Source organism: Anopheles merus, chromosome 2R (assembly GCF_017562075.2).
Source record: "Anopheles merus strain MAF chromosome 2R, AmerM5.1, whole genome shotgun sequence".
In the NCBI taxonomy this organism is placed as follows: Eukaryota; Metazoa; Arthropoda; class Insecta; order Diptera; family Culicidae; genus Anopheles; species Anopheles merus.
The window spans coordinates 3,573,866-3,598,691 of NC_054082.1; the positions used below are offsets into that span (position 1 = coordinate 3,573,866).

The window sequence follows — 24,826 nt, forward strand, 5'->3', positions numbered from 1 at the left end:
CAACAACCGCTGTCGGTCAAGGCCTGCTTGAACCCACTAGTGAAGTGAGCTTGGCTTTCAGTGACTTATTGTTACCATAGCAGGATAGTCAGTCCTACGTATGGGGACACGGTCTATTCGGGGCTTGAACCCATGACGGGCGTGTTGTGACTTTCAGTTGGCTTTCAGTGACTTATTGTTACCATAGCAGGATAGTCAGTCCTACGTATGGGGACACGGTCTATTCGGGGCTTGAACCCATGACGGGCGTGTTGTTAAGTCGTACGAGTTGACGACTGTACCACCAGACCGGCCCAACTGGATGTATTAAAAACTTAAAATTGAAGTAATTGATAGAATATCTCCACCTTCCACCTTTCATTGATATTGGTAATGTAATTGTGTTCGAACAACCCAAAAAGCACGAGCATTCCAAATCAAAGTTCCAAAACAAATTAATATAATGCACTTTTGGACCACATCGTCAACATCGAAAATGCATGCTCAGAATTCCCCGAGCCACTCCGCCCGGAATCTGTCAAATCGGGGCCAAATAAATTGTATTTTCTAGTTTTGCGTCCGAGTGCACTACACCCTGCCGCGTGTGCATGTGTATGATGGATGTTTTTGCGATCGATCGTTTGTTTGGTCTTTCGGTGCAGCTAGACCAGCTGGCCATGCACCCCTCATACGCCCAAAATCGATTGATTTTCATTTCCCTTCTCGGTGAAAATCGTTCATCAGGATTAAACGCGTTTGTACCGGAGTTTAGCTTCTTTCTCCCGTGCTCACCAATCCCGCACTCAAAGGAGCAGAATCGTCCGCTAACGGGAAGTAATCGGTTGCATATGGATTGCTAGATCCCTTAGAGGAGGTTGGGCTGGAAAAACGATGGTTCCGGCTACCAGAATCGTGTACACGATTGAATGCACTCTACAAGAAGCGAAACATGCACCAACAGACCGAAGCATGCAAGCATGATGCACCGGATGCCGTGACGTACCGTACGTTGGTGTGTCCGGGCGGTGGTTGTTGTTTCAATTGGATGCCGCTTTGAAGCGTGCCGAGCGTGTATTGGAGTGGTTTGTTGCTGCTGCTGCTGCTGCTGCTGCATGCCAGCAATTACAAGCGCTTCTGCCTGGTTGATGTCCTCGGTAAACGCTGGAGCACAGGCGGCAGTAAAGGGGAGGTTTGATTAGTCGGATACCAACGAATCGCCAAACAACGCCATCCTCCTACACTCTTGGTGGCAGATAGTAGTACTGAGCGGTAGCAGTAGTAGTAGCATCTATAATTTATTACCAGCACAATATTTCACTCACCGTACCGAGGGCGACGGTGGCATGTAAAGGTGTTTTTGTTTTACATGGCTCCTGGGAAATTTATTCTCCTTCTGCATGGTCGCATCCTGGTACCACCTTCACCTGGGAGTGGTGGTGGGTGTTTGGGCGTTTGATTGGAGTTTGAATCAACCGCTCGAACGAAACGAAGATGCAAATGCTTGGTAAACATCGGTGTGTTGATTTTGCTGTCGGTCCTTTGTCCTTTCGACGCTTTGTCCGATGGCTTTAATGCTGTGTCGAATGTCGCGTGTTTGCGCCGAGCAGCCAAGGGACATCTCATCTAAGCGCATCTCATTCCTTTTTTTTCTGCTTCCCGTATGGTGGCACTACTACAAAATTATGCTACACCATCGTTTGCTAATGGAAGGCAACGAGCTGCCACCGGAGCTGCTTTTTCCATTTGTACTTTCATTTTCCGTTCCATTAGCGCGACCGTATCGTCCAGATGGGACCGAACGGACAGCGAACATTTGACGGGCGACAAGTCTTTGGAGACATCACACCACCACTGGGCTAACAAATTCCAGGGCTAAATGTGCAATAGTTTCATGAATAAGTAATTGAGCGTTGCCTCGCGCGACGTGTCGAAAGTCAAACCGATGACAACTGTCCAGCTCTCCTACCATACCGGGACCGTGTCACAATTCCGGGCAAGGACGATCGAGCTATCACGGAAGCACGGACCATTTCTTTCATTCAATAATGCATGTGTTTTAAAACCAACATCTCGATAAGCGTGCCATCCATTAATTGATTGGATGTTGTAAAACAGGAACAAAAATTACTGAAAGCACCGACCCATTATTTGTTTGCATTTTAGGGCTTCCTATATGAACCAATCGACGGTGTAGCTCACTGCTGCTACTCCTGCTTGCGGGCATTCCAATTTAATTTCGTGCCTCTTCAAAAAAAAAAAAAACACCCCGTATCCAGTAGAATTTCACCGAGGAAGCCATCCCTTTGATCAAATTAATTGAACGATAATTTATTCATCTAAAAAGGCCCCCTTCCAGGATGTGCTTTTCGAAAACATAATTTTCCCCGCACCCAGCCCAGTATCTAGGTCGGTTTCAAAAATTATCAAACTTTTGCACGTGTTGGCAGCAGCATCGCGTGCGCACCCAGTAGTAGCAAGCGTAGCATCGTAATCTACCGTTCACACAAATTGCTGATTAACAGCACGGCAAACTTTCCTTCTGACAATTAGACAACTTCCAGCCCGTAGTTCGTAGGTATGGTATGGTTTCATGGATGTCCTCCTCTCTTTTGCATGCATTCGCAGGTGCCGTATCGATTTCCGGTGGACACGAAGCAGCTGCCCCCGCTGTACATCATCACCCCGACGTACCGGCGGCCGGAACAGATACCGGAGCTTACCCGCCTCGGTTACACGCTGAAACACGTACAGAACGTCCTGTGGATTGTGGTCGAGGACTCGGAGAACCGAACCGCCACCGTTACCCGGCTGCTGGAGGAGATCGGTGTGCCATTTGTGCAGCTTGCCGGTAGGTGAATGTGTATATCTCGGGGGGATGAGAGAAGAGGATGTGAAGTTTGAGGACAGTTCAAGCCACAAGCGTTCACGTGCACATATACTCTGATTAACTTAGCAGCACCACCAGAAGTTCATCAGATCTGGCAAATTAGAATAGTAAGGATGCCCTTTTTCATAGGGCTGGTTGTGAGGAACTGATAGTGCCTATTCAAATTCTTGTTTAAATGGAACGCTAGAAATGTTACGTTTGGAACCGTCTGGGAAGTTTAGATGGCGAGTCGATCAAGCAATGAAATTGATCCATTGAAATTTGAAATCATTATAGAGAAATACAGTGACTTGAAGTTTTTCTCATGGAATTTGAGACATTTTGGAGATTGAATATTATGTGATAAAGCATCTGAAACATTAAATAAATCCTAAATCCTATGCTTTTTTGTTCTTGCAACACAGCGCCTATGCCCGCCCAGTATCGCAAGCAAAAGGTCAAACCACGAGGTGTGTCCAATCGAAACCGAGCGCTACAGTGGATCAGGGCGAACGCGACAGAAGGAACCCTATACTTTGCCGACGATGACAACACGTACAATCTGAAGTTATTCGAACAGGTAAGCGTGCAATAATCAGGGTAACGCACTCACTTTACACTTGAATAAATGGCGTCCTTCATCCCATTCATCTCCATAGCTCCGTCACGTACGCAAGGTGGCCATGTTTCCGGTGGGTCTAATCTCTAAGTACCAGGTCAGCTCGCCGGTCGTAAAGAATGGTACGATAACGGGCTTCTACGACGGTTGGCTGGGCGGGCGCAAATATCCGCTCGATATGGCCGGGTTCGCGGTGGCGGTCAAGTTTCTCCACAAACGCCCCAAGGCCCAGATGCCATTTAAGCCCGGGTACGAGGAGGACGGTTTCCTGCGCAGCCTGGAGCCGCTCGAGCTGAAGGAAGTGGAGCTGCTAGCATCGAACTGTACGGAGGTAAGTAAATTGGAGGAATATTTTTACCATCGTATGCCTACTCACCGGTCCGCTCTGTTCGGGCACTTCGGTCGCCTCTCGTTTGCAGATACTGACGTGGCACACGCAGGCAAGGAAAAATCCTCCCGCACCGGCCCTGGATCGCAAGAAGTACGGCGGCACGAACCTGGTACAGCTGACCAGCTGGCTCGTGTAGAAAGAGTGGAACACGACCGGACATTCGCTGATGGTGCCGCGTTGGCTAAAGAAACTCTCCGTCTGGGTGTTTAGAGGAGAGGGCCCATAAAGAGTTGCGTTTTTCCGCGTCGTATAGGAATCGAATCTTGGGAAGGCATGGCCCTTCCTACGCATGTGAAATGGCTTTGTTTATTTGCGATATCAACTTTCCGATCAATGTATTTGAACCCCATTTCCGCGATACAGTAACTGGTGCTCAGAGAGACGGCATTTCGGACGGACGGTAGGTGCGATTGGTACTTAACATTTTGGAAGCAACCGTCATCAGGCTCAGTGGCCAGACTATTCCATTATAGATGTACATCACTCCGCGCAATGGTTCGCACCAGTTTTACGCGAACCGGACTGACAAGCTCGAACACACACACACACAGAATTGCAGTTTATTCTTCACTTCAGCAACGACCGACGAAGCTATTTTCGCATATAAATATCAAGAAATAATGTACCATTCTACTGAGATTAATGGTAGGTTAGGATATGCACCAAAGAAGTGGCCAAAACAGATTGATACCTTAAACACATACCACACAAGCACACAGACAGAAGCATAAGTTTAAGGGAGAGGAAAGTGATGTTGTACATATTTATTCTAATGTTGGCTGTAACCGAGCGAGGGTCAATGATGGCCATTAAAGAGATCTTCATCTCCAACACATATACTGTCAGTAATGTTTTAAAAGCAAATTTGCAGTTCAATGCTGCATGGAAGATACTGAATCCTGTTTCCTTCGCTAGATATCATGAAACCGCAGTGATTGAAATGCTGTTTTGCTGGTTGGTTCAGTTTAATTTCAATAGGCTATTGATATTGTAAACATCACAACAAAAAAACCGGCCGATAACCGTCGTGCTCCGAGCTCCCGTATTATCGTTAACAACTCTCGTATACATAGTGCGTACAGCTATTCAAAAAACAATATACACTTACATGCTACATTCACCTTTCTCACTTATAAACACTCAAATCATGGGACTCGTAAGAATGCAAACCCCCAATCCCCAATGTCGCTCCCACATGCTGGAGAATATTAGTCGTCCCCGAAGTTGTGGGGTATTTTTAGATAGTAAAGTTTTTTAACAAATTTCTAGTGAGTAGGTAACATTTGTGAGCGTACCAGCCGAGTTGGAATTGGTCACAACCGAAAGGGGCAGCTGGACGGTATGTCCAGTCCCTTGACATACATACGTTTGTACATATAGTGGTAACCGAGGTATTCGTTTTTACTTCAGCCCTTTAGTTAACGTAGCTAAGTGATCAGTATATTGTTGTATTCAGGCTCTATTTTTAAGTGGTAGTTTTTAACGTCCACGTACTAGTCCACCTTTTAGGGCTGTCATGCGGTGCCAGCTGGGCGCACATGGGGACAGTCGAATGTAATGAGGAGCACACTAATATACATTGCACACTTACCGAAAGTACCTTTTCCAACGATAACAACAACTACAAAAGCATGATGCAAAACAATCGAAGGTGACTCCTCGTGCTCCCCAAACAAGAACACGTTCTCTCTACAACTCTAAACTAGGTGGATGCGAAACGTACGCAAATAAACAAAACAACAAAAACAAAAAAACGGATGTTCAGGTTCCTTTTTCTCTTGTAACTTTTAAGCGAGCATGTTTAACGTACACAATAATATCAAACATTACTCAAACGTGTGTAACAACCCAAACCAAAAGAGCATAAACTCTTTCGCGAACGAGCTTCTTCTGATGTAACACTAGCTGTTTTACTGACTATCTTATCAAGTGTACCGTAGGATATCTATCTCAGCGCATCGTTTCGAGTTAGTCATGGGTTTTCGTTTCGCGAGCAATCTTTACACCTACCAGTTCTCTCGTTCTATTTGAAGCTTTCCACAAAGCTGGTTCGCTTTCGTTCCCATATCTCTCTGTGTGTTTAATGCAGGCTAATCTTTGAATACGTTTGATCGTTAATTGCCGTTTTTCCAGCAGTAAACTTCCTCCAACAGAACCGTCTGGAGCAGCTGGAAAAACGTTTTATCAATTGTGAGTGTTAATTAAACAGTACATTGGACAGTGAAACGTTTGAGAAGGAAAAGAACCGCCATGTAAGGTGTATTGCGGAAGGTTTGAAAGCATTAGCAATAAGAATCTCGAACCACGAGTGGCAGGACGAGTGTGAGATGTGAGGGGAGAGAAAGAAAAAAAACTTGTGATCATTAGCTGGGATGGACAAAAGGAAGAAAAAAATGTGGAGAAGAAGCGATAGCGGATGTAGGTTAGCCGGGGCTACGGCGAGCAAATCAATCGAGACGCATGTAAACAGCCTGGAAACCGCCAGAACAGTCCAGTAATCATCCAGATAAGTGATAATCTACTATTTGATTCACAGATGTGAGTTTTCAGGAGGATTCATGGGGGGGGCGAAAAAAAAAACAAAATGAAACAATAAACTTGACTTCTATCTTACCGATTTCAGGAACTGTGTGTGCAATCATTTGTCGTTTTAACCGAGTTGCAAGCAGAATTTGAATTCAAATTAACGGCTACTGCATCCGAAAGACATTTTAACGAACGTGAAACTTGACGAAGAAATGTGACGTCTTTCAAAGATGGCCGTCAAAATTCAAACGCTTCAAATGTGTCGTTGCTGGTGCTTTGAGAAGCGAGAAGAGTCCATAATCGCGATGCGTAATATTCACGTAAAATTACGCACTTGTAGAATTGTATTAAATTACCTATATTTTCTATTTCAAAGCACAAGGTGTGGGGATATTCCGTGTCCGTTTAGGCGTTGGTACGCCTGTTGCATATGTGTGTGTGTGTTCGATGAAAGGTGAATCGGAAAGCTAGTCGTTTCCTTCTTTCCAACGTAGCTCTCGCTCTCTCCGTCTGGCAAGCGCACTTCTGCACACCAGCGCAAGCAGCGGACTACGCACACACCCAAATACGTGAGCTGTTCGAATACGGCCACACGCCGGACGGGTTTTGTTCGCCAAGGCGACACAAGCGAACGAACGCGAGCTGCTCGTGTGGTAAGTGCGAAAAATCTTTTCCTCCTGAAATAATCTGCCCAACGGCTTATTTTTGCACCGTGAGTGGATGCACCGTCGGCTGAACGGCTGCACTTACAGCAACGGGTCGTGAATCTACCATTTTGTGTGCATACCGAAAGGCACGGGGCACACATGCCACGAGGCGGTTGATTCCTCAGTTGTGCGGACGGAGCCCGTGAAAAAAGGCCGTGTCGACGATCTGGGCGGCATTAGTTGGTGTGAGTGTGCTGCGATGCTTGCCCTATACATGCGCGTTGTCTCTCTCTCTCTTTCTCTCTCTTCCGCCACGCGTTTCGAAGCGTGTGTATGTGTGTGTGTGTGTCGCTGGTTAAGGGTTTTGGAACGCGCGGCAGCGGAGATGCGTAGGTTAGATTTTTCCGTCGTCGGCTGTGGCGGTTCTGGCTTGGTTAGTGTCCTGCGATGACCTCGTTGTTTCTCACCTGAGAAAACAAGCGTCTGAAGCGGCAGGAGAGGAAAGTTGACCCAACCGCAGTTGTGTGGCCCCGTCATTCCAGTGTGAAATGCGTGAGTTGCAGTTTGTTTCCTTAGCTTTTGAGAAAACGGTTTGCAATTGTACAGCCTATTGGCCCAGGGCGTGAAAGGGCAGCCAAGCCGGCTTAAACCAACGCGCGCGCTCCCGGGAAGAAGCCGGCAAGTGGAGGAAGAAGAAGAAGGCGTACGCGGCATGGTCCGGTCCAGTCCCCGTATGGTGGTTGTTCTGCTGCCGTCTCCGTTGGCTCCGTGCGGGGTGTGTGTGTGCGTGTAGTGCTGGGTGTAGCGCTACAAAAAGCGCATCCCGCGCATTTCTCGGTCACCCCCCTCCCGCTCCCATACGCTGGGGGTCAAATTGAAACGCATTTTTTCGTCCGTTTTTGCTTCACCGCGCGCTGTGCGAGTGAAGCGGTACGATAGCGTATGAGAGAGAGAGAGAGCAAGAGTGAGTGAGGGAGAAGGATAGCGAAGCGGTGTGTGTACATACGCTGGCCTGTGTGCTGAGCGGCTGCACAGCAAAGGGAGGCGTAAATTGGTGTGCGTGTGAATTGTTGGCCGGGGTTGTTGGTGTGTGCGTGTGTGTGTACGCGCGTGTGTGTGTGTTGGAAGAGAGAACGTTGGCAACGGAATCGTCGAACCCGGGGAGCGTAGTACGTTCGTGACCGCACAGGCGAAAAAAACACACGCAGCGCGAACACACATCATCGCACAGTGCATTTTCTGTTGTGTGAGCAAAAGCACACACCGTTGACGACAGCGCCGAAACGACAACGCAAGTCCTCCGCTGTGAAAGAAATGTGAGTGTGTTGTTTTTTTTTTTGTTGCTGTTGCGATAGTAGTGTGAAGAGGCAAAAGTTTCCATTCCGTGTGGTTATGGCGCGTTTTTGGTTTCATCACGAAATGACGGTGTGAATGAGGATACTGATGATGACGATGATGCTCGCACACCCGCTTGAAGCCGTATATATACATGTGTGTGTGAGACTGTGTGTGCGCGCTTATTTCATCCGGTCGAAGCACTTTTTTTCGGTCGTCGTCGTCGTAGTGTGCGGTGGGTGTAAGAAGAAAACGCGCTAATAGCAGAAGCGCCACGGGTAGCAAGCCAGGCTATCGTAACGTAATCATTCACCTTCTCGCTCGCAGCCATATCTCGTTCCTTCTCTCTCGCTCTCTCTCCATTGCAAGAAGCGCGCGCGCACACTCTCACTCACACAGACACAGATAGACAATGCGGACGGGGCGCGTGATAGTGTGCGGGAAGAGTGCGTGACACGTTTTCGTGCGTGGTGTGCCGTGGTGGCTACTGCTGATTGATTGTGTGAGAAAAATCGGTGCGATAATGCGTACGTGAAGCAATTTCCCCATTGGTGCATGAATCACCGTGCGTGGACGATTCATTGAACGGTTGAACGAACGAGAATGATAGAGAGAGAGAGAGAGAGAGAGAAAGACCGCGAGCGAATGTGAAGCGAAAAAGCGCAATAATTGCGAGAGAGAGAAAGAAGGCAGGGCTTCTGCTCGTGCGTTCTCTGTCGTTCGGACGTTTGGTGCCGCTTCTTCTCTGTGTGTGTATATGTGAAGCGTTGTGTGTGTTTCTAGGGAAGGGAAAGGTGCGTGCAGAAAGAACGCTAGATGCTGGTGGTGGTGGTGTTGGTGGTAGTACGCGACGGGTGGCAGGCAGCAGCGTGACTGGGCGAGCGCTTCTGTTGCACCGGACGTTGCTCGTCCTTAAGTGGCGTGTGGGGCGGAGTGGCGTGGGATGGGCTGCAGAGAAAGAGGCGAGTGTCTGTGGGCCCTTTTTTGTTGCTTCCATCCGCTGCTGTTGCTGATAAACGGAGCCAGCAAGGAGCCTACTCCATCCTGGGGGAAACGAACGGGTTAAAAAAAGGATACGATCTTATCTGTTTCTTCACTCATGTGCCCTGCTTAACCGCTTATCAGTAATTGGACACACGGTTGGCGATGGAAAAAGCACATTTGCCGGAAGCAAGGAAGCGATAAAGACACGCTTCTTCGAAGAAGCAGGAGAACGACGCAGGAGCGTGTAACGGACGAAGGCGTCAGTTGCTTACAGGTTCAGAAGGAGCCTTGGAATTTTCGCCGCATTTGCAAGCCTCAGAGCCAGCCAGCTTTCCAAGCTCTCTCGAGGGTGACCTTCGTGTGTGTGTGTGTGCGTTTGCTGCTTTGCGGCATCTTCCCGGGTGATCGAAAGCTTGCAAATATTTCACACCTTTCCTTTTTTGGGGCGTGCGAGTTTTGGGGCTCGAAAAACGCTAAAGAAATCAGTAAGAAGCCTTCTTTCTTCCCTTTTTTGTAACAGGCGCAGTGTAAAATCGGCGCCGCGTGTATGAGATTTTCGTTCGAATTTTCCACCTTTTCCGTCGCTTTGTTCGGCCACTCGATTATGTATTAGATTATTCTACACCTTTCCCCCGGGGTGGGCTTTAGTGGGGAAGGGGGTTTCAAACCTTATTTCCTGTTGCCAGACCGAAAGGATGATGTGTAACATTCGCATGCCCGTCCGTAGAGTGCTCCTTGTATGTGTGCCTTCATGTGTGTGTATCTGTGTGATAGTTTTCCCCACAAATTCAAACACGAACTCATCGGTTGAACCATGCAATTGCCTCCATGTCGCCACCCTCCCCCGGTTGGTGTGTGTTGGTCAAGCTGCATGTCTCGTTTCTCCTTTATGTGAATGACTTAAAAAGTAAAAAAATCGAATCTTTTGTACGGGAAAAGCGGCAGAACTTGAAACATGTAAATCGACCAACCTTGCGTTTTCAATGGAGGATCGTGTCAAGTGTTCCTTTGGGGGGGGGGGGGGGGGGGGGATACGGCGTTCTGTTCCTCCTGGATTTGCGGCAAGTGATTAGGCGTTCCATTGCTTCAGAAATAAGCTCTCTTTTAGTTAAAGGCACACAAGCGAATGCGAATGGCACGCTCACAATAAGAAAGTTGTGTATATAATCCGTTGCTGTATGAAACCATTTTTTTCCACTGAATACCCAAATCATTTCATCCCCTTGGCAGGGGTGTGTGTGTGTGTTGTTTCCCCCATCTGTAGAATAATATCGCGTGCCGGTATCGATTTTATGTCACGGTATGTTTTATATGCCTCTTTGTGTGTGGCTGGTTTTTGATGGGAAATTTTGTTTTATTGTTGCCACTGTAAACTGCAAATCGAAATTCAGTCGTTTTCTGCATCAAAAGCTATCTTCTTGTCGAGTTGAAATTTTCAGTCAGAATTATCTGCTTGGTGTCCATTTTTTCTGTCGGAATACGGGAGTAACATGGTTGCCGATTTCCCTCCCCAGATTTCATTGTAGTCTGCCTGCGAACTGTTCAAGACTTTCTCTTCTTATCGTGTACACTTCCACTGGTGATGATGGGTCTGTGAACACATGCTTGTGTGGATGAGATAAAAATGAACGTGCCGGGAGACGACTGATAATAAGTAGCCGAACATGTGGTCTATTCGCTAAAAGACCCAACGGACCTGTGTCTCGTTTAGTGTTTGTCTTTAATCGTGCCAACCCAGTCATGTGTGCCTTTTGTCGTCCCATGAGGAACGCACTGAAGACCAAGGCAACGATTTTATTGGAAGATTTTACTATTTTTTTCGTATAATTTTCGGTAATATTAACATTTCTTGATAGCTGCGCTAGTATAGTAAGCAATACTGCAATTAATTCCATGATGAAGAGCTGACAAACTTTCACTCCGGAAGGGCTCAGTGGTTTAATAATCTTAATTGTTACTAATTATCACGTGCCCAGCCATCATGCTGGTCAACACAGGAGAGCTTTGCTTACTTTCTCGCATCGATGGAAAAATGGTCCTCGTTTTCCGATGGATCTCTGCGGTCTGCGGGTAAAAGGGAACACACTTTTCTGAAAGATCATGATCACCCTTATCATATCGCGCTCATCAAGGGAGGGCGAACAGCAACAGCGTGCACACAATCAGTAGTTTTAATGGCGTTATTAGCAAACGTACGAGTCCGTGTTTGGGTTTTCGCTTTCTGTTTCACCGGGCTGCCTGCCCTTCCGGGCTGGGAAAGCATGGTGGTGGTGCTGCTGGTGGTGCTGCTGGTGGTGTAGCAAAGTATTTACGATACGGCGTTGTGCGTTATTCCAAACATGTACTGTACGCTTGAGGGTGTGTTGTTGTTGTTGGGTGTACACGCTACTACTGGCTAGTTGGGGTGCGGACAACGCCCCTGTTCCGGTGTGTCGATCATCTTCAAGAGCAGCGCGCCCGTGTGTGGTGGTGGTGGTGGCTCGATCGTTGATCAGTGTTTATGGTCGACTCCGGGCACTATTTCACTTCGCTTTCCTGCTTTATCATTCATACATCCGGTGCTCTTCTCCTGTGCGCTCGATCGTCGTTCTGTTCCGTAAAAATCTTCCATTTTCGCTTTGTATCGTTTTCTTTTCGTCTTGTGAGTTAAGAAGCACGTATTTTTAGCATCCAGATCCATTGCCACAGAATAGTAAAGTATAGCTACCTAATTTTGAGCAACTTAAGTGATGAGTTTTAATTATCCCACAGCACAAAATAGTAATGATGTTTTGGAATCGATAAAGCCCCATTCGTTATTTTCAGCAGTAAATACTGTTTTTAAAATCAACAACGCTTGCACATACGCGCTCTTAAGGTGCGTGTTGTTCCACCCCTTCTTCAAACAAACAATGCTCCAACAATGGGCGGTTGTTATGATACTGAAGCATATTTTCCCCATTCTATTTTATCCGACGAAGCAAACCTGCAAAGTGGAAACAATAAGCTATCTGCAAGTGCGCAAGCGATAAGCACCCCTAACCGACATGGAAAAGCGTTTATTTCCTCCAAACACTGTGGTGCCCTTTGCCAGGGCCCCGGTACCACGATGACCTTTGTAAACATGAGACACACAAGCTCGGCTTTGCTTCAGTTTTCTTCATTCACCAAGCACGAACCCTCACTCACGAAAGGAAAACCACACAGCGGGCGAGTGTGAGAGAGTGAGGATCATCTCATGATCGCGTGTTAGATTATCGCGGGCGTTTTGCGGACAGAGCAGCATTTCCCTCCCCAACACTCACACACTCGGCCAAAAAGAGAATCGTACCAAGAGCGAATTGTGCGCACTACTACTCTCCTCTTCTAACACCCTTTGTGCTACGCCGTACTACGCTAATCCGCCGTGCGTATGTGTTTGTGTGTCGTGTGTCGTGTGTCGTGAAGCGACGGAAAATGCGCGCCTTTTTTGCTGGTGCGCCCTTGGTGGTGGTGTTGCGCTGGTGTTGGTGGCGCAAACGGCGGACCCCCTCCAAACCCCGCGGTGTGGCTTTTGAACAGTGAATTTGTGTTTCCCCAGTAACTGGTGGTGTGTGGCTCGAGAGATGGAGCCCCCGAGGGGCGCAATAGTGTTTGATTAGGGAAAAGATAAAAATATATACGCCCCGAATAGCCCACTTTTTAAACGCCAACGGATGGCGCCCTTATCATGACTTAACTAGCAAATGATACGCATCATCGATTTGAGTTGCTCACTGTAACTGTCTTTTGCACACGATGACTCACGCTCGAAAGCCCTAATTTGACGCTCCCAGTATATGTCGCCAGTGTGTTCGCTCTCCGCCAACTGACCTACTTCTGCCGCACATCCTTATTTGGGGTTTGTTTTCCACAATTCCATTTCCCTTTGCATTGCAGCTCGGCCTCCCCCCAATGGACATGAACTCATTGCTAGGTGCAACTCGGCGGCAGGCAGTCCTCTCTTCTCATGTTGTTATCTTCGCCCTGGAGGGGGAACCGATGGTGGTGCTGCTGATGTACCACAATGGCGCGTAAAGTAGACTGCTGCCCTGTAAAAGTGGTTTATTATCATCGAGAGCGCATGCGTGTGTGTGTGTGTGGGCATGTTGCCTTACCCTCCCCTCGCTTGTGGTGTGATCGTCGTGAGTGTTGATCCCTCGATGTCGATGTTTTACCCTTTCGCTTGCTGCACATTGCACACCAGAAAGAGAGAGAGGAAGCGAGAGATGCATATGCCTCTCTGTGTGCAGCAGATGCAGCTCAGAGGAGTGGAGGAGACTGCACACACTATCGGCTTTTTTTCGTCTGTTCGTCGGCTTGCACGGCCGCCTTGGCAGCCAGAATTGTCAGAGTAGTTGTCGGAGTGCCCCCGAGGTGATCGCGTATCGTGTGCTGTGCGCCCTGCCCACGATCTCGCCCAGTTGTGTCGTTTGGGAAGAGAGAGAGAGAGAGAGAGAGAGGGAACAGCATGTGATAGACCACTAATGCACCACCAGCTGCCTACAAAGGCAGCGTGCAGTGGAGTGCACTTTGGAGCCGGGTGCACGCGGACAGGTTCAAAACCACACCCGCTGGCGGGTTTGGGGTTTGTGCCGAGCGGACAGGCATCGTATCGTGTCGGTTTCGTCACAGACATTCTGAACTATTCGGGTCCCTCCTCTCCCCCTCCGTGTCTCCTCCCGTGTAGAAGCGATCGCGCGCGCGCGCGCTCGAAATAGACGCCTCGCCGAGCAGAAGTTGCGTCGTGACCGTTGCCTGAGTCGCGCGCTGGTTAGTGTGCTCTACTGGCTTCGTTCGGTCGTTTGTTCATTTGTGTGTTCGATACCGAAGCTAAACGCCCAGTGGGTGCAGCGTACAGAAAAAAAAACACCGTGTGTTTGTGTGTTGTCCGCAAGTGTGTAGGAATATGGCCCTTTTTTGGGAGACGGTGACAGGTTTACCAGATTGTTGAAGTCGGTTTTTGGACATTAATTACACCCCAGAGTACACACTCGTCCGTCGTTCATCGTCGTCATACAGTGATCGTTTCGTTTTCTCCACTTCCAACGCCGCCACCACCAGCAAGATGACGAAAAAAGTGAGTTTCGCGCTAAGCGCAACGGCGCGTGTGTGCTATGCATTCTCGTCCCTTCCATCGTTTGTTGAAGGGAATCTACCAGCCATGTCATTGTATGTTACCTCAGACGTGCTTCTCTCCACCCCCGGCAAGCGTGTTTGAAACCTATTGTTTTATCAGCATTTGTAAGTGTACGCGACGCGTACTTTGTATCCGCCTAGGCTTTATCTGCCCATGCGCGCGGCAGCCCACCTCGCACACGGCCCAACGCATCTGTGGGGCTCGGCTCGGTCTGTGTGTGCGTCGTCCGCGAGAGAATATGCGCATTGTTTGGAACGCAGCGGGGTGCGCGTGCGGAGGGTGGTCTGTTCACGTAATGCATCAAAGTGCCAATGCAATCGAACAACGATCATTAGCTGGCTGTGTGTATGGTTACTTCCGGCCGGCCCCCCTGCTGGTGTGTCGTGTGATCTTCGTTTAACGTTTTTGCACCGCTGGGTGCAAGGTATTGGTGAGAATTGGCATCATGCGTGTCTGCGGTGGTGTAGCCGTGCCGATCGAAGACCTGTGGGGTCGCGAGACCATCTGTGGATTATTGGAGCACGTTGCTCGGTGTAACGACGATTTCCTTATAGGGAAGAAACACACACACACACACACACACACGCGCGATGTTCATTCGGAGGAGAATCGCTGACCTCATTTGCATTACTTCGTGGACTGCTGAGGGGGTGTATATGACACATCCGCGCACGTCTTTTCATCACTGTGGTGGCAGTGGCGGTGATGATAAGCAAATTCGTTTCATTACCCGTCCCCACATTACGTTAATTTCTAATCGAAAGACGTCCAAAGTGTCCTGTTGCAATAATGATTGTCTCGTTCGTTTGTCATTTTAGGCCGGTATTATGAAAATTCATAACTACAGCACCCAGCCACCACCACACGAGAAAGTGAGAACTCGATCGGTCGTCAGCAGAGAAGCGCAGGAGACGAACGGCGGGACGGCGGTGCGAACTGTCGCCGAAGCAGAAGGTGCCTCCAAGCAGGATCAGCAACCGCAGAAACCAGCCCCGAAAGCGGCCACCTCTCCGACCCCCACCCATCTAAGTCCGGAGCTGGAGAATACGGCCAACCGGCTGACGTTGGAAGCGGGCAAACGCGCGGGTCAACGCGACCAACCAACGGAACCGCAGCAGCAGGAGGAGGCGGTGGCAGAGGAAGTGGAAGTGGCGCCGGAGGAAGACAGCCAGGCGGAGGAGCAGACCACGAGCGGTGCGAAAAGGCGTCGGGTGGAGGAGGAGGACAGTGTGTCAGCGTCGGAAACGGCGCAACTGCAGTCGAAGCCTCAGACGGATGAGGAGGAACCGAACGACAGCCAGCTGTCGGAGCACATAATACAGGGCGAGGAGAGCGAGCGTCTTGTGGAAGAGCAGGAGGAGCAGGAGCACGAGGAAGAGCAGCAGCAGCAGCATCAGGAAGAGGAAGAGCAGGAGGAGGAGCAGCAGGCCGATACCGACAGCCTGGTGGAGGACCTCAACGAGGACGACCGCACGTCCTCGTCGACGGTCTCTGCCGAGGAGACGCTCGACCAAGTGATGGAAAGCTTCAACAAAGGCCGTCCGAATACGATCCACCACCACCACAGCCTGAAGCGGCAGCGAGCAGACGAAACCAGCGCGAACGCGTCCTCAGTCGATCCGCTCATGATGACGATGGAGCAGCAGCAGCAGCAGCAGCAACAGGACGACGCCCCAATGGAGGAGTACGAGCAGGCGGTCACCGTGGTCGGTGGCAGCGTGTCGGCCAACGACGACATCGAGGACACAGACGGCACCCTGGCCGGCAACCGGTTATTCAGGAAGAAGGTGAAACGAAAACTACCCATCCGGCCGAACAGCAGCACCGCGGTGGGCAGCGGCACCAGCGGCGGCGCGACGGTCAGCACCGCCAACAGCAGCGACTGCTCGGCCAAGGCCAAGCTGCAGATGGTGCACGAGTTCCCGATGCTGTTTCTCGGGCTGCGCCGCAACCGGATGTTTCTGGTGAACTCGCTGGCCCAGTGGTTCGATCTGAACCAGCGCGACATCATACTGACGCTGCGCAAGATCAAGCAGAACGAGAGCAGCGTCCGGCTGGGGTCGGTGTTCGCGCTCGGCTCGACCGAGGTCGAGCTGCTGTTTCACACAAACGTGCCTAAGATAGCGGACTGCCTGCGCAACTTCATCGTGTGGCCGGACGACATCACGATGAAGCTGAACGTGCCGATCAGCCTGCGGCAGCACTTCCAGCGGATCCACCTCATCCTGAACTATCTGGTGGTGCGGGTGAAGCAGAGCGCCGTGCAGGAGCTGCCGGCGGTCGAGATCGCCACCTCCTTCTGCCCGGACGAGCAGTGCCACAAGCTGAAGTACCTGGTCGCGTCCACGCTGGACGGGTGCGTGTGCTTCGTGTCGCGCGCGTTCGGCGTGCAGACGGACGACGAGCAGGTGCTGAGCCAGTCCGGCTTTCTCACCAAGTTCAAGACGAACACGAACCTGATCGCGGGCAAAAACTTCCACCACTTCGAGGACCAGCTGGCGAACGGGCACCACCACGACCACACCAACAACAATGGCGGGCACGGCAGCCGGCGGAATCGGGTCGCCTCGGGCAGCAGGTCCGGCGCGGACGGCGACGACGATCTCGAGCGGGTACTCGGCGGCGGCGGCGGCAGCAACAGCAACAGCGTGGACAACTTCGAGGACATCGTGTCGGAGAAGATCAGCAAGAGCAAAACGTTCAAGCTGAAGAACTACATCGAGAACATCCTGGAGAACTTCCAGAGCCATCAGCTGCTCAGCCCGCAGACCTGCATCGACGCGCGGACGCTCAAGCTGCTGGACGACATCGTGGTGATCGTGGGTGCGCTGATCAATCTGCAGAAGCAGGAAATCGAGTAAGGAGGAGGGAGAGAGAGTGGAGTAGTGTGCTGGGCCGGTGGGGGCCTCCTCTCGCATGAGGATGATGTGTTGGGGGAAAGGAAATGGGCGGTTTCAAAGGGAAAGGGGAAAGGAGAGAACGGGAAGGGAGCACTGTGGCCGTGATGGGAGCAGCTCGATTTGAACTCATCGATTTCACGCCTGGATCATATCAATTAGTGCAAAGGCGCTCCGTACTTCGTTTGCTCTTGTATATTTCATAATGCTCAATTTTCAATCGTTTCGTCGCTTTGCATCGATCGTGTGTATCGTCGATATCGGAATTAGAAGTTTTGTTTGTATTGTCGTGTGTAACGCCGCGCCCTCCGTTCTCTTCTCCGGTAATGCTGTCGATCGAGCGAGCACCAAGCGGCCACAGTGCGGAAGGGGGCATCGCAGGTGTATGTTTAGGGTGAACTGGAGTTCGAATTAAAAGTAAGAATAAGCACACAGAGAGAGACGACAGAGAGTACACGTTTATCGCATCCGGTCCTTCTCCCTGGCCCTGGTCCTTCTCCCGCGACGAGGCCCCGTCCACAGCAGCAGCAGCAGCAGCAGCACATTTAGTTTTGCCCATTTTATGTGTACTTTTGTTTGATCCCGCAGTTTGCCCCTGTGTGTACGACGCTGTACAGTAGTTTGTAAGATAGTAGAGATTTTGCAAAATAAAAATACGCTTTGCAAAGACCGACGAAACAGAAAGAGAGTGGTAGCAGTAGCAGTGTGTGGGCAATGGAGGCGGAGAGGAGCGGAGGAGTGCGAGAGGTTTGATTTTAAAAGAAGCAAAAAAGTAAATATATATATAGCAAAAGCGACGCAAAACGCGCATGCCACGGGAAGGCGCGGGAGCAGATCGCGCATCCAGGAGGGCGTTCGTGTCTGTACAAAACGGCGGAAGGATGCGTCCCAGACACATTGGGTTGTGTTGCCGCTGTGTGTCCTCAAGAGGGCTTTCGTTTTAGGGGAATAAGTCAGACAACACTACAAAAACACCCATAGCTAGCTAGGCCGCCGTGTGCGAGTTGCGAAGGAAAAGAGGCACAGTGCGGGTGCCCTCAGAACAGGTACCCAGAGCGCAGATCGCTAAGTTGCTTGATCTGCAGCGAGATCTGCTCCCGGAAGTTATTTGGCAAATTAGGATGGGAGAGTGCTCTGTATCCTCGACGCGCACGGGAAGAGCAGCAGCACATCTTCACTAAATCATTGAAGTATCCGTACGCTGTATACAAAATAAACTGAGAGCACGCTGGCAGGCAAGTGCTGGTGGGGCAGATCGTGCCGACCGACTGCATTGTGAACGCAGCTAACCGCAACCCGAGTCGATTATGATTGAAATGAGAAATCGCGAGAGAGCATGCCTGGGTGTGCGGGGACGGATTGGAACACACACACAAAGATTAGTAACATTTACTGGTTAAGCGTAGCCGTAACGATGATACAACAAAATAAACAGACCCTTTTTTGGAAACAATGCTGCTGTGTGGGGAGTTGGGAGCTGGCCGCTGGAACCGGCCCTGCTCGTCGGTAGCGAAAGAAAGGCGGAGGTGCGATCGATCAAGCAGGATTGCGAAGTGAGTGACGAAAACATACAATACACGAGACAAAGACTGCGAATGGAGTGGCCGGAGTGCACCGGAAGGAGAGGCGGCTGGGTAGATCTCTGAACACTACAGAAATTTAAATCACACACGGACAGACTCCTCCTCTCCCATAGTGGATTACAAAAAATATTAGCTAGCTGGGGATGGGAATAAGTCGAAGGGTCGGTAGGGTATGGCGAATAGGCGCACTGAACGAGCTGCCGGGAAGGGAAGGCCTGCGGACGGAAGTATGTACATAGATACGGAAATAAAGATTAAAATTGGAACTTGACCGTTGAACATTGCTTCTTCTTCTACTTTGATCTGCCACGGCTCATTCGGTCCTTGGTCGCGGCTTGTAGGCTCCGAATCGAAGGTCCTCTCTGAACGTCTCGTCGTCCTCCCTTCTGCATCAGTTATCCTGGAACGTACCATCTGAGGTGGTCCACGGATCACCGTAGTACGACGATTTCCCTGTCACCGGAATGGGATTCACCTCCCGAAGCAACGATCGTCTCAAGGAACCAGCACCAGACAGCTGCCTAGGTAAGCGGCATCGAGGACTCCCATAGCTCGGTTTGTGTGGTAATTCCGTCTGTCGTCCTTTTTTGAACTCTGCTCCCCCTCTTCCTTGCTACCAGAGTCGTCTCGAAGTGGATGGCGCCTCACTGGGCCATTCGATGCGCCGGTTCCGCCGTTGCTGGCCGTTCTTTTTGGCTCACGATCGAGTTAGGGGATGTTTTGGGCCACGTTGGGACATTAAAAATCATAAATTTATAGCAAACTACTTTATAGCACGCTACCGGTCGCTTTATGGCACGCTACCGGTACGTAACGGTCCGCTTCCCAACAACAACGGCGAAAATTCAAAAATGGCGCAAAAATTCAAACTCACCGCGAAACGTTTCAAAACGACCGTTTCAATGGCTCGCCTCGTTCGAAAATGGTTCGAACTCACGCCGTACCTCCCTAGAGGCGTCGAAAGCCTGGGCTGCGTCAAAAATGGCCCCTGACAGCAGCAAATCGAGAAAATTTGAGCAAAATTGCTCATCACTAGAGGGATTCAGATATTTTTGAAGGAAAAAGACGTGAAAAACAGAAAAAAGGAATGAAAAATGATTAATTTCATCGTTTGCCATCGCAAGTCGGTACCAAATTGCAACGCTTTTCCCGCGAGGCGAACAGTAGAAGCGGCCGTGTTTGCGCTCCGTCTCTGTCGCGCGAGCGGCAGCGTGCGCAACGGATGTGGGACAGCGACATGTTCGAACGGCGTCGTCGTCGGCCACCGCCACCAACACACACGCACACACGCTCGCTGGCCCGTGCGCTTTGGTGGAGCAGCGGCTCGCAGATCCCGTCGGCCGCATTTGCAGTTCCGCAGTCGAGCGTGCGTGCGCGTGGCTTGGAGAGACGATTTTCTGTAACTTCGTGTACGTGTACGTAGGAGCGCTTACGCAGCGATACCCGCATCCACATCCGACGTAAGTGAGGGAGGCTGTATGTGAGCGGGAGTGTGTGTGTGTGTGTGTGTGTGTGTGTGTGTTTGTTTTTTCGTGATCAGAAGAGACGTGCGTTCACTGTGCGGGTCGTGATCAGAGAGAAGTGTGAGGAGCGGAGGGGGGTAATTGGCGGTAGTGGCCACACATCTCGTAGTGTGTTCGGTAGTGAGCGAGAAGCAGAAGACGCAGTGCACAGTGCCACGTGGGGAATATCATTTGACCAAAACATAGTGAGCAGCCCCTGCTGCATGATCGGTTTTAAAGATCGCTTCGATTCGATCGGATCGCTGTGAAGTTTCAATGTCAATAACTGTACGAAGTCTCAGGTGTGCGAGCGTGTGGTAGTTGCTGGTGGTAACCTTCCCACTCCCGCTCTCGTTCGTGAACCCGTGATCGATCGCACAAGACGCAAAAAATTACAAATCCGAAAAGGTCAACCGGTGCGGGGGGAAGCCAAACACGATCTCCTCTGCGCCAGACACCCGAGAGAGAGAGAGAGAGAGCCCCTCCACCAGTGCCGCGGCCGCAGACACAGCTGCGGCAAACGGTAAGCGCAACAAACAGAAAAAGACACGCATCTTCTCTAACTGCTTCGCCAAATTCGTCACCAATTACCTGTGCGTGGCGGCTCCGGGGGTGGGCGTTCGATACATTCGACTGGGCTTTCCGTAAATCACCGTTTGTTTGGTGCGCGCACAGGTGCACACACAAAAACCGGCCCGGCCGTAAGTGTGGCCGCAATCGAGAGAACCGCGTTTCCTCCGCAGGCCACCGCTAACACCGTTAAACACCGGGGGCCCGGTGCGCGACGATGCGTGGCCGCGGTGTGCAATTTTTGGGGTTTTGAGCCCGAAATCGGTGGGGCCAATTTTTCATCCCTCAAAGGAGGAGCCCGCTCCCTGTGTTTCCGCTTTTTTTCCCCCGCAAAGCGGTTCTTTTTCGCAGTGGATTTGAATCATTGCTACACTAATTCCCTTCCCCCTCACACACAACCCCGTATACACCCTCTGATAGCGCATATAAAAATCATAAAAAAGAAGGAAGAAGGATCGAAAAACAAACTGCAACGGCAGACGAAAAATCTTTAAGTGGCCGCCAGCCCAACGAGCAACGGGCGCTGTTTGCGAATTCAACCGATTCTAGCGGTTCCGTTCTTGCCCCGTTGGGTCGGCCAGTAGGTGTGTGTGTGAGGGGTGGGGGGGGGGGGCTAATTTATTGCGCTACTTTACGATATCGGAATCGCTCGGTTGGCACCACTTTGACGCCGGTGTGTGCTCTTGTTTGGCCACTTTTACAGAAGACACGCTTTAAGGCCTTTTTTCCGGGGGCACCCATTGAATGATCTCATTTCCGGAGTGTTGTTTTGCGGGAATAGTTTTAATGTGCCACTGCCAGTGGGTTGATTGTAATTACAATTAATTATCGAAAGTTGCTAATTGGCAAGCAGGTACTGTGTGATCAAGAACGAACCACCATGGGAGGATGGTTCTGTACCGGTTGATGCTTTTTTTTCTCCTTCTCCAACGCCCTGTTTCGCCCTTTCGGCAAAGTTCCGCTTGCTACGCTTTGGCTGACCTAATCTCGATTCGTAGGATTGCATTTTAAATTGCACCTTCAATATCAACCACCTATCCCTCTGCACTCACCTCCGGTGAATGTATTCAGGGCACCGCGAGAACTAGCTGATTGATTGATTTGCCTCGAAGAATATGGCCTGTGTGTGTGTGGTACAACGAGAGTGGCAACAACAACAAAAAGGCCTCCCAGATACGATCGAGGAGGTGGTTTGTTTGCTTGCCGAAGTTGGATCGAGAACGATCGGTTGTGGTAGGACCAGACCGGGGCAGACCAGGGAAATAACGATCGAATCGAAAGGGCAATAAAGGTCTTCGATTTATCGCCCCCGGAGCGTAAGATTTCGCTTTAAATAGGTTACACATTCCACAATCGAGCGGTTCCAAAAAAAAAGGGTCCCGAAAATCGCTCCTTCTTTGTGAGGCTGAAAACACCTTCCTCGAGGAGGGTCCCACGCCACGTGTTTCCGTGTTGGGAGGGAATGGGTTCTGGTTCTGTTCGCTTTTTCTCTCTCTCTCTCGAAAGTAGGCTTCAAACGAGTGTTAACGGGTCATCTTTTCCCCCAAAAAAGGCATGATGAGCTGTTCCTTTATTTCAACGCAAGCAGTGCGTACTTTTGTGATAACACAAAGCGCCCCTTCGAACTCCTCCCAACCGTTGTGTACTCAATGCTGTAGCCGAATCCATCGCGAATCCATCCCAACCTGGACAAGAAGGGATCCGTTTTTTTGCTTTGCCTTGCCTCTTCCAAATGTCATTCCCTCGTGGGGCTGTGGGGCTGTGTGCAAAGCCCAAAACCTGATCTTTCCGTGCCGTGGGGGTCAGCCAAGCCGCGGCGTTATGTAGCTATGATCGGCCGTTTTTTTCTTATTCATCGCACGGAACCGGTTGGACGGTTTGAAGCTACAAAAAAAAAAAATCATTTCTTCAGAGAGACACAAGAAACCTCCCCCTCTCTCTCACTCTGTCTCTCTGTCCGAGGTGGAAGGAATGTTTATGTTAATTTTTGGACTTGATGTTGCGCACCGCTCCCGATGACGCCCGACGGCCGGCCAAGAATCGAAATGTTGAAGGTGGATTTGTTTTCTGCTACAGAGGACTTCTGCGGGTGGAGTTGGGAGCTTAGTTTTAATAACCATTTCCCACATGATGGGTATAATAAATACTCTTTCAGTGGATAAGTGTTGTTTCTTTCCAGCGACGCTTCACGCTGCTTCCTCAAGGTTGCTTTTTTCGGGACAGTTTTGATGGCAAAACCACTACACGGGACGGCCACCACGCCTAAAATAGTTTGAAGCTGTTGAATTCTTGCTCACCGTGTGGGCGAGTCGAGCACATTGCGGCGGTATGCGGATTCCGCACTGAGCGCCAAGAATGAGTGACTCGTCCCGTAGTGCTCTGGGTCCTTCTGCTCTTGGAGGTGCGAGGTGGAAGTAAAATATTTCACCAATGACGTAGGCGCTGTTGTGGCACCGTGGCCAAGATACTGGGTGGGTTGAAATTTGCTTACGGTTATATGCCTTCTCAAGCTTATGTTGAGCTTGAGTCCTAAGAGTCACACTCGTTTTGTTGGGGGAGATAAAAGCTCCAATGTTATACAGCTCATCCTGCTTTAAATTCGTTCGTTGTGATGTGAATTTACCCTTTAAAATAAGGTTACAAAGCCTCTTCATATCTTCAATTAGCTTAACTTCTTAAGAACACAGCTGCTCGCAACTAAAATACCTGCAAAAGTACGATTTTTCTTAACTCGTCCGTAAGGGCGCAAACGAATTGCCCGTCCCGCATGGAAAACTATTGCAAAAAACAATTTTTCTCACTAATAATATTTTCTCGCCAACTGTACCCCGTACGTTCGTGAGCAAAAAAATGCAGAAATAACTTCGATTGCAACTAAGGGAAGAAAAGAACAATAAAACAAAAACTACCGAAGAAAGTTTGAGCGGCAATAAATTGAGATGAAGTTAAAATATTCCTTCCGCCTCGCAGGCAAAAGGACACACGACGACGACGACGACGACGACGACGACTGACAACGACTGTCTCAGAAGGCAGAAAAGAAGGCAATCTTTTCAACTTTACTATTTGCGCTAACTTTTTCCCGTCCGTGTGGCTTCAGATAGGCTCATCGGTGGAGAAATGTGGTTCTTTTTGTGTGTGCATTCCTTCGCCTTTTTTTCCCCTTACCGTAGGGATGATAAAAAGATATAAATCTCGCCCAAGCAGGACGCAGAAGGTGAAAATTCCAGGTTTGCAATTCCGAAATGCACGTTTTTCTTTGCTCCCTTGGCTTGCAGGAGGAGAAAACGCAACGGTGCGTGGCGAAATGGGAAGCCGGGGAAACAGGGAGAAAAAAAAACACACACACACCCAGTCCCCGCAGGAGTCGACCTTCGCAGGGGCGGATTTTCCTTTGATTTCTTTCAACGGTGGCGCCGGTGCTTTTGGGAGATTAGAGTTGTGGCGAAACGTGATCGAGTTCGGGTGAACTCATTTCGGGCACACGCAGAAGAGGATGAAAACGAAAGCGAAAGGGGTTGTTTGCTGCCGCACCGATGCGTTTGCGTTCTTTCTGTTGTGTCCATTCAATCGAACGGAATGATCTTTACTTACAACGAAGAGTGAGTACGCGCTGTTTGTGTTGCTTGCACACGCCGTTCGGTCTGCCGTTCGGTAGTAGGTCACACAGATTGCTGTACACTTCAAACAGACCGTATTGGTGTGAAAAGGGAATACAAAAATGTTTACCAAAACACACCGCAAAACCCCGTTGATGAGAGTTTTGTGACAAAAATGGTAGCGAACTCCG

General features: G+C 50.0%; 3 protein-coding genes across 8 annotated transcripts in view; all 3 read left to right on the plus strand.

Moving 5' to 3' along the window:
• The window catches only part of LOC121590362 (galactosylgalactosylxylosylprotein 3-beta-glucuronosyltransferase P), a 44,807-nt gene extending 38,330 nt beyond the window's left edge, over window positions 1-6,477 (plus strand). For both annotated transcript variants that reach the window (XM_041909974.1, XM_041909973.1), the window contains 4 exons: window positions 2,605-2,827; window positions 3,271-3,425; window positions 3,505-3,795; window positions 3,884-6,477. In XM_041909974.1, the coding sequence (XP_041765908.1) occupies window positions 2,605-2,827; window positions 3,271-3,425; window positions 3,505-3,795; window positions 3,884-3,991 (777 nt within the window). In that variant the 3' untranslated portion in view covers window positions 3,992-6,477. The remainder of the gene's footprint in view (window positions 1-2,604; window positions 2,828-3,270; window positions 3,426-3,504; window positions 3,796-3,883) is intronic.
• A 405-nt stretch (window positions 6,478-6,882) lies between these two features.
• Window positions 6,883-19,235, plus strand: LOC121590361. Of its 5 annotated transcripts, none has more exons than XM_041909972.1 (2): window positions 6,883-7,034; window positions 15,303-19,235. In XM_041909972.1, the coding sequence occupies exon 2, from the start codon at window positions 15,312-15,314 to the stop codon at window positions 17,343-17,345; it is 2,034 nt and encodes a 677-aa protein (XP_041765906.1). In that variant the 5' UTR covers window positions 6,883-7,034; window positions 15,303-15,311; the 3' UTR covers window positions 17,346-19,235. The 5 variants fall into 5 exon arrangements, with proteins under 5 accessions (XP_041765906.1, XP_041765905.1, XP_041765902.1 ...); XM_041909971.1 differs by lacking the exon at window positions 6,883-7,034 and adding an exon at window positions 7,252-7,273; XM_041909968.1 differs by lacking the exon at window positions 6,883-7,034 and adding an exon at window positions 7,398-7,580.
• Window positions 19,236-20,290: 1,055 nt separating this feature from the next.
• Window positions 20,291-24,826, plus strand: part of LOC121587618 (protein piccolo) — an 82,306-nt gene continuing 77,770 nt past the window's right edge. Inside the window, exon 1 of the mRNA XM_041904573.1 lies at window positions 20,291-20,424. The gene's annotated coding sequence lies outside the window, so the exon portion shown is untranslated. The remainder of the gene's footprint in view (window positions 20,425-24,826) is intronic.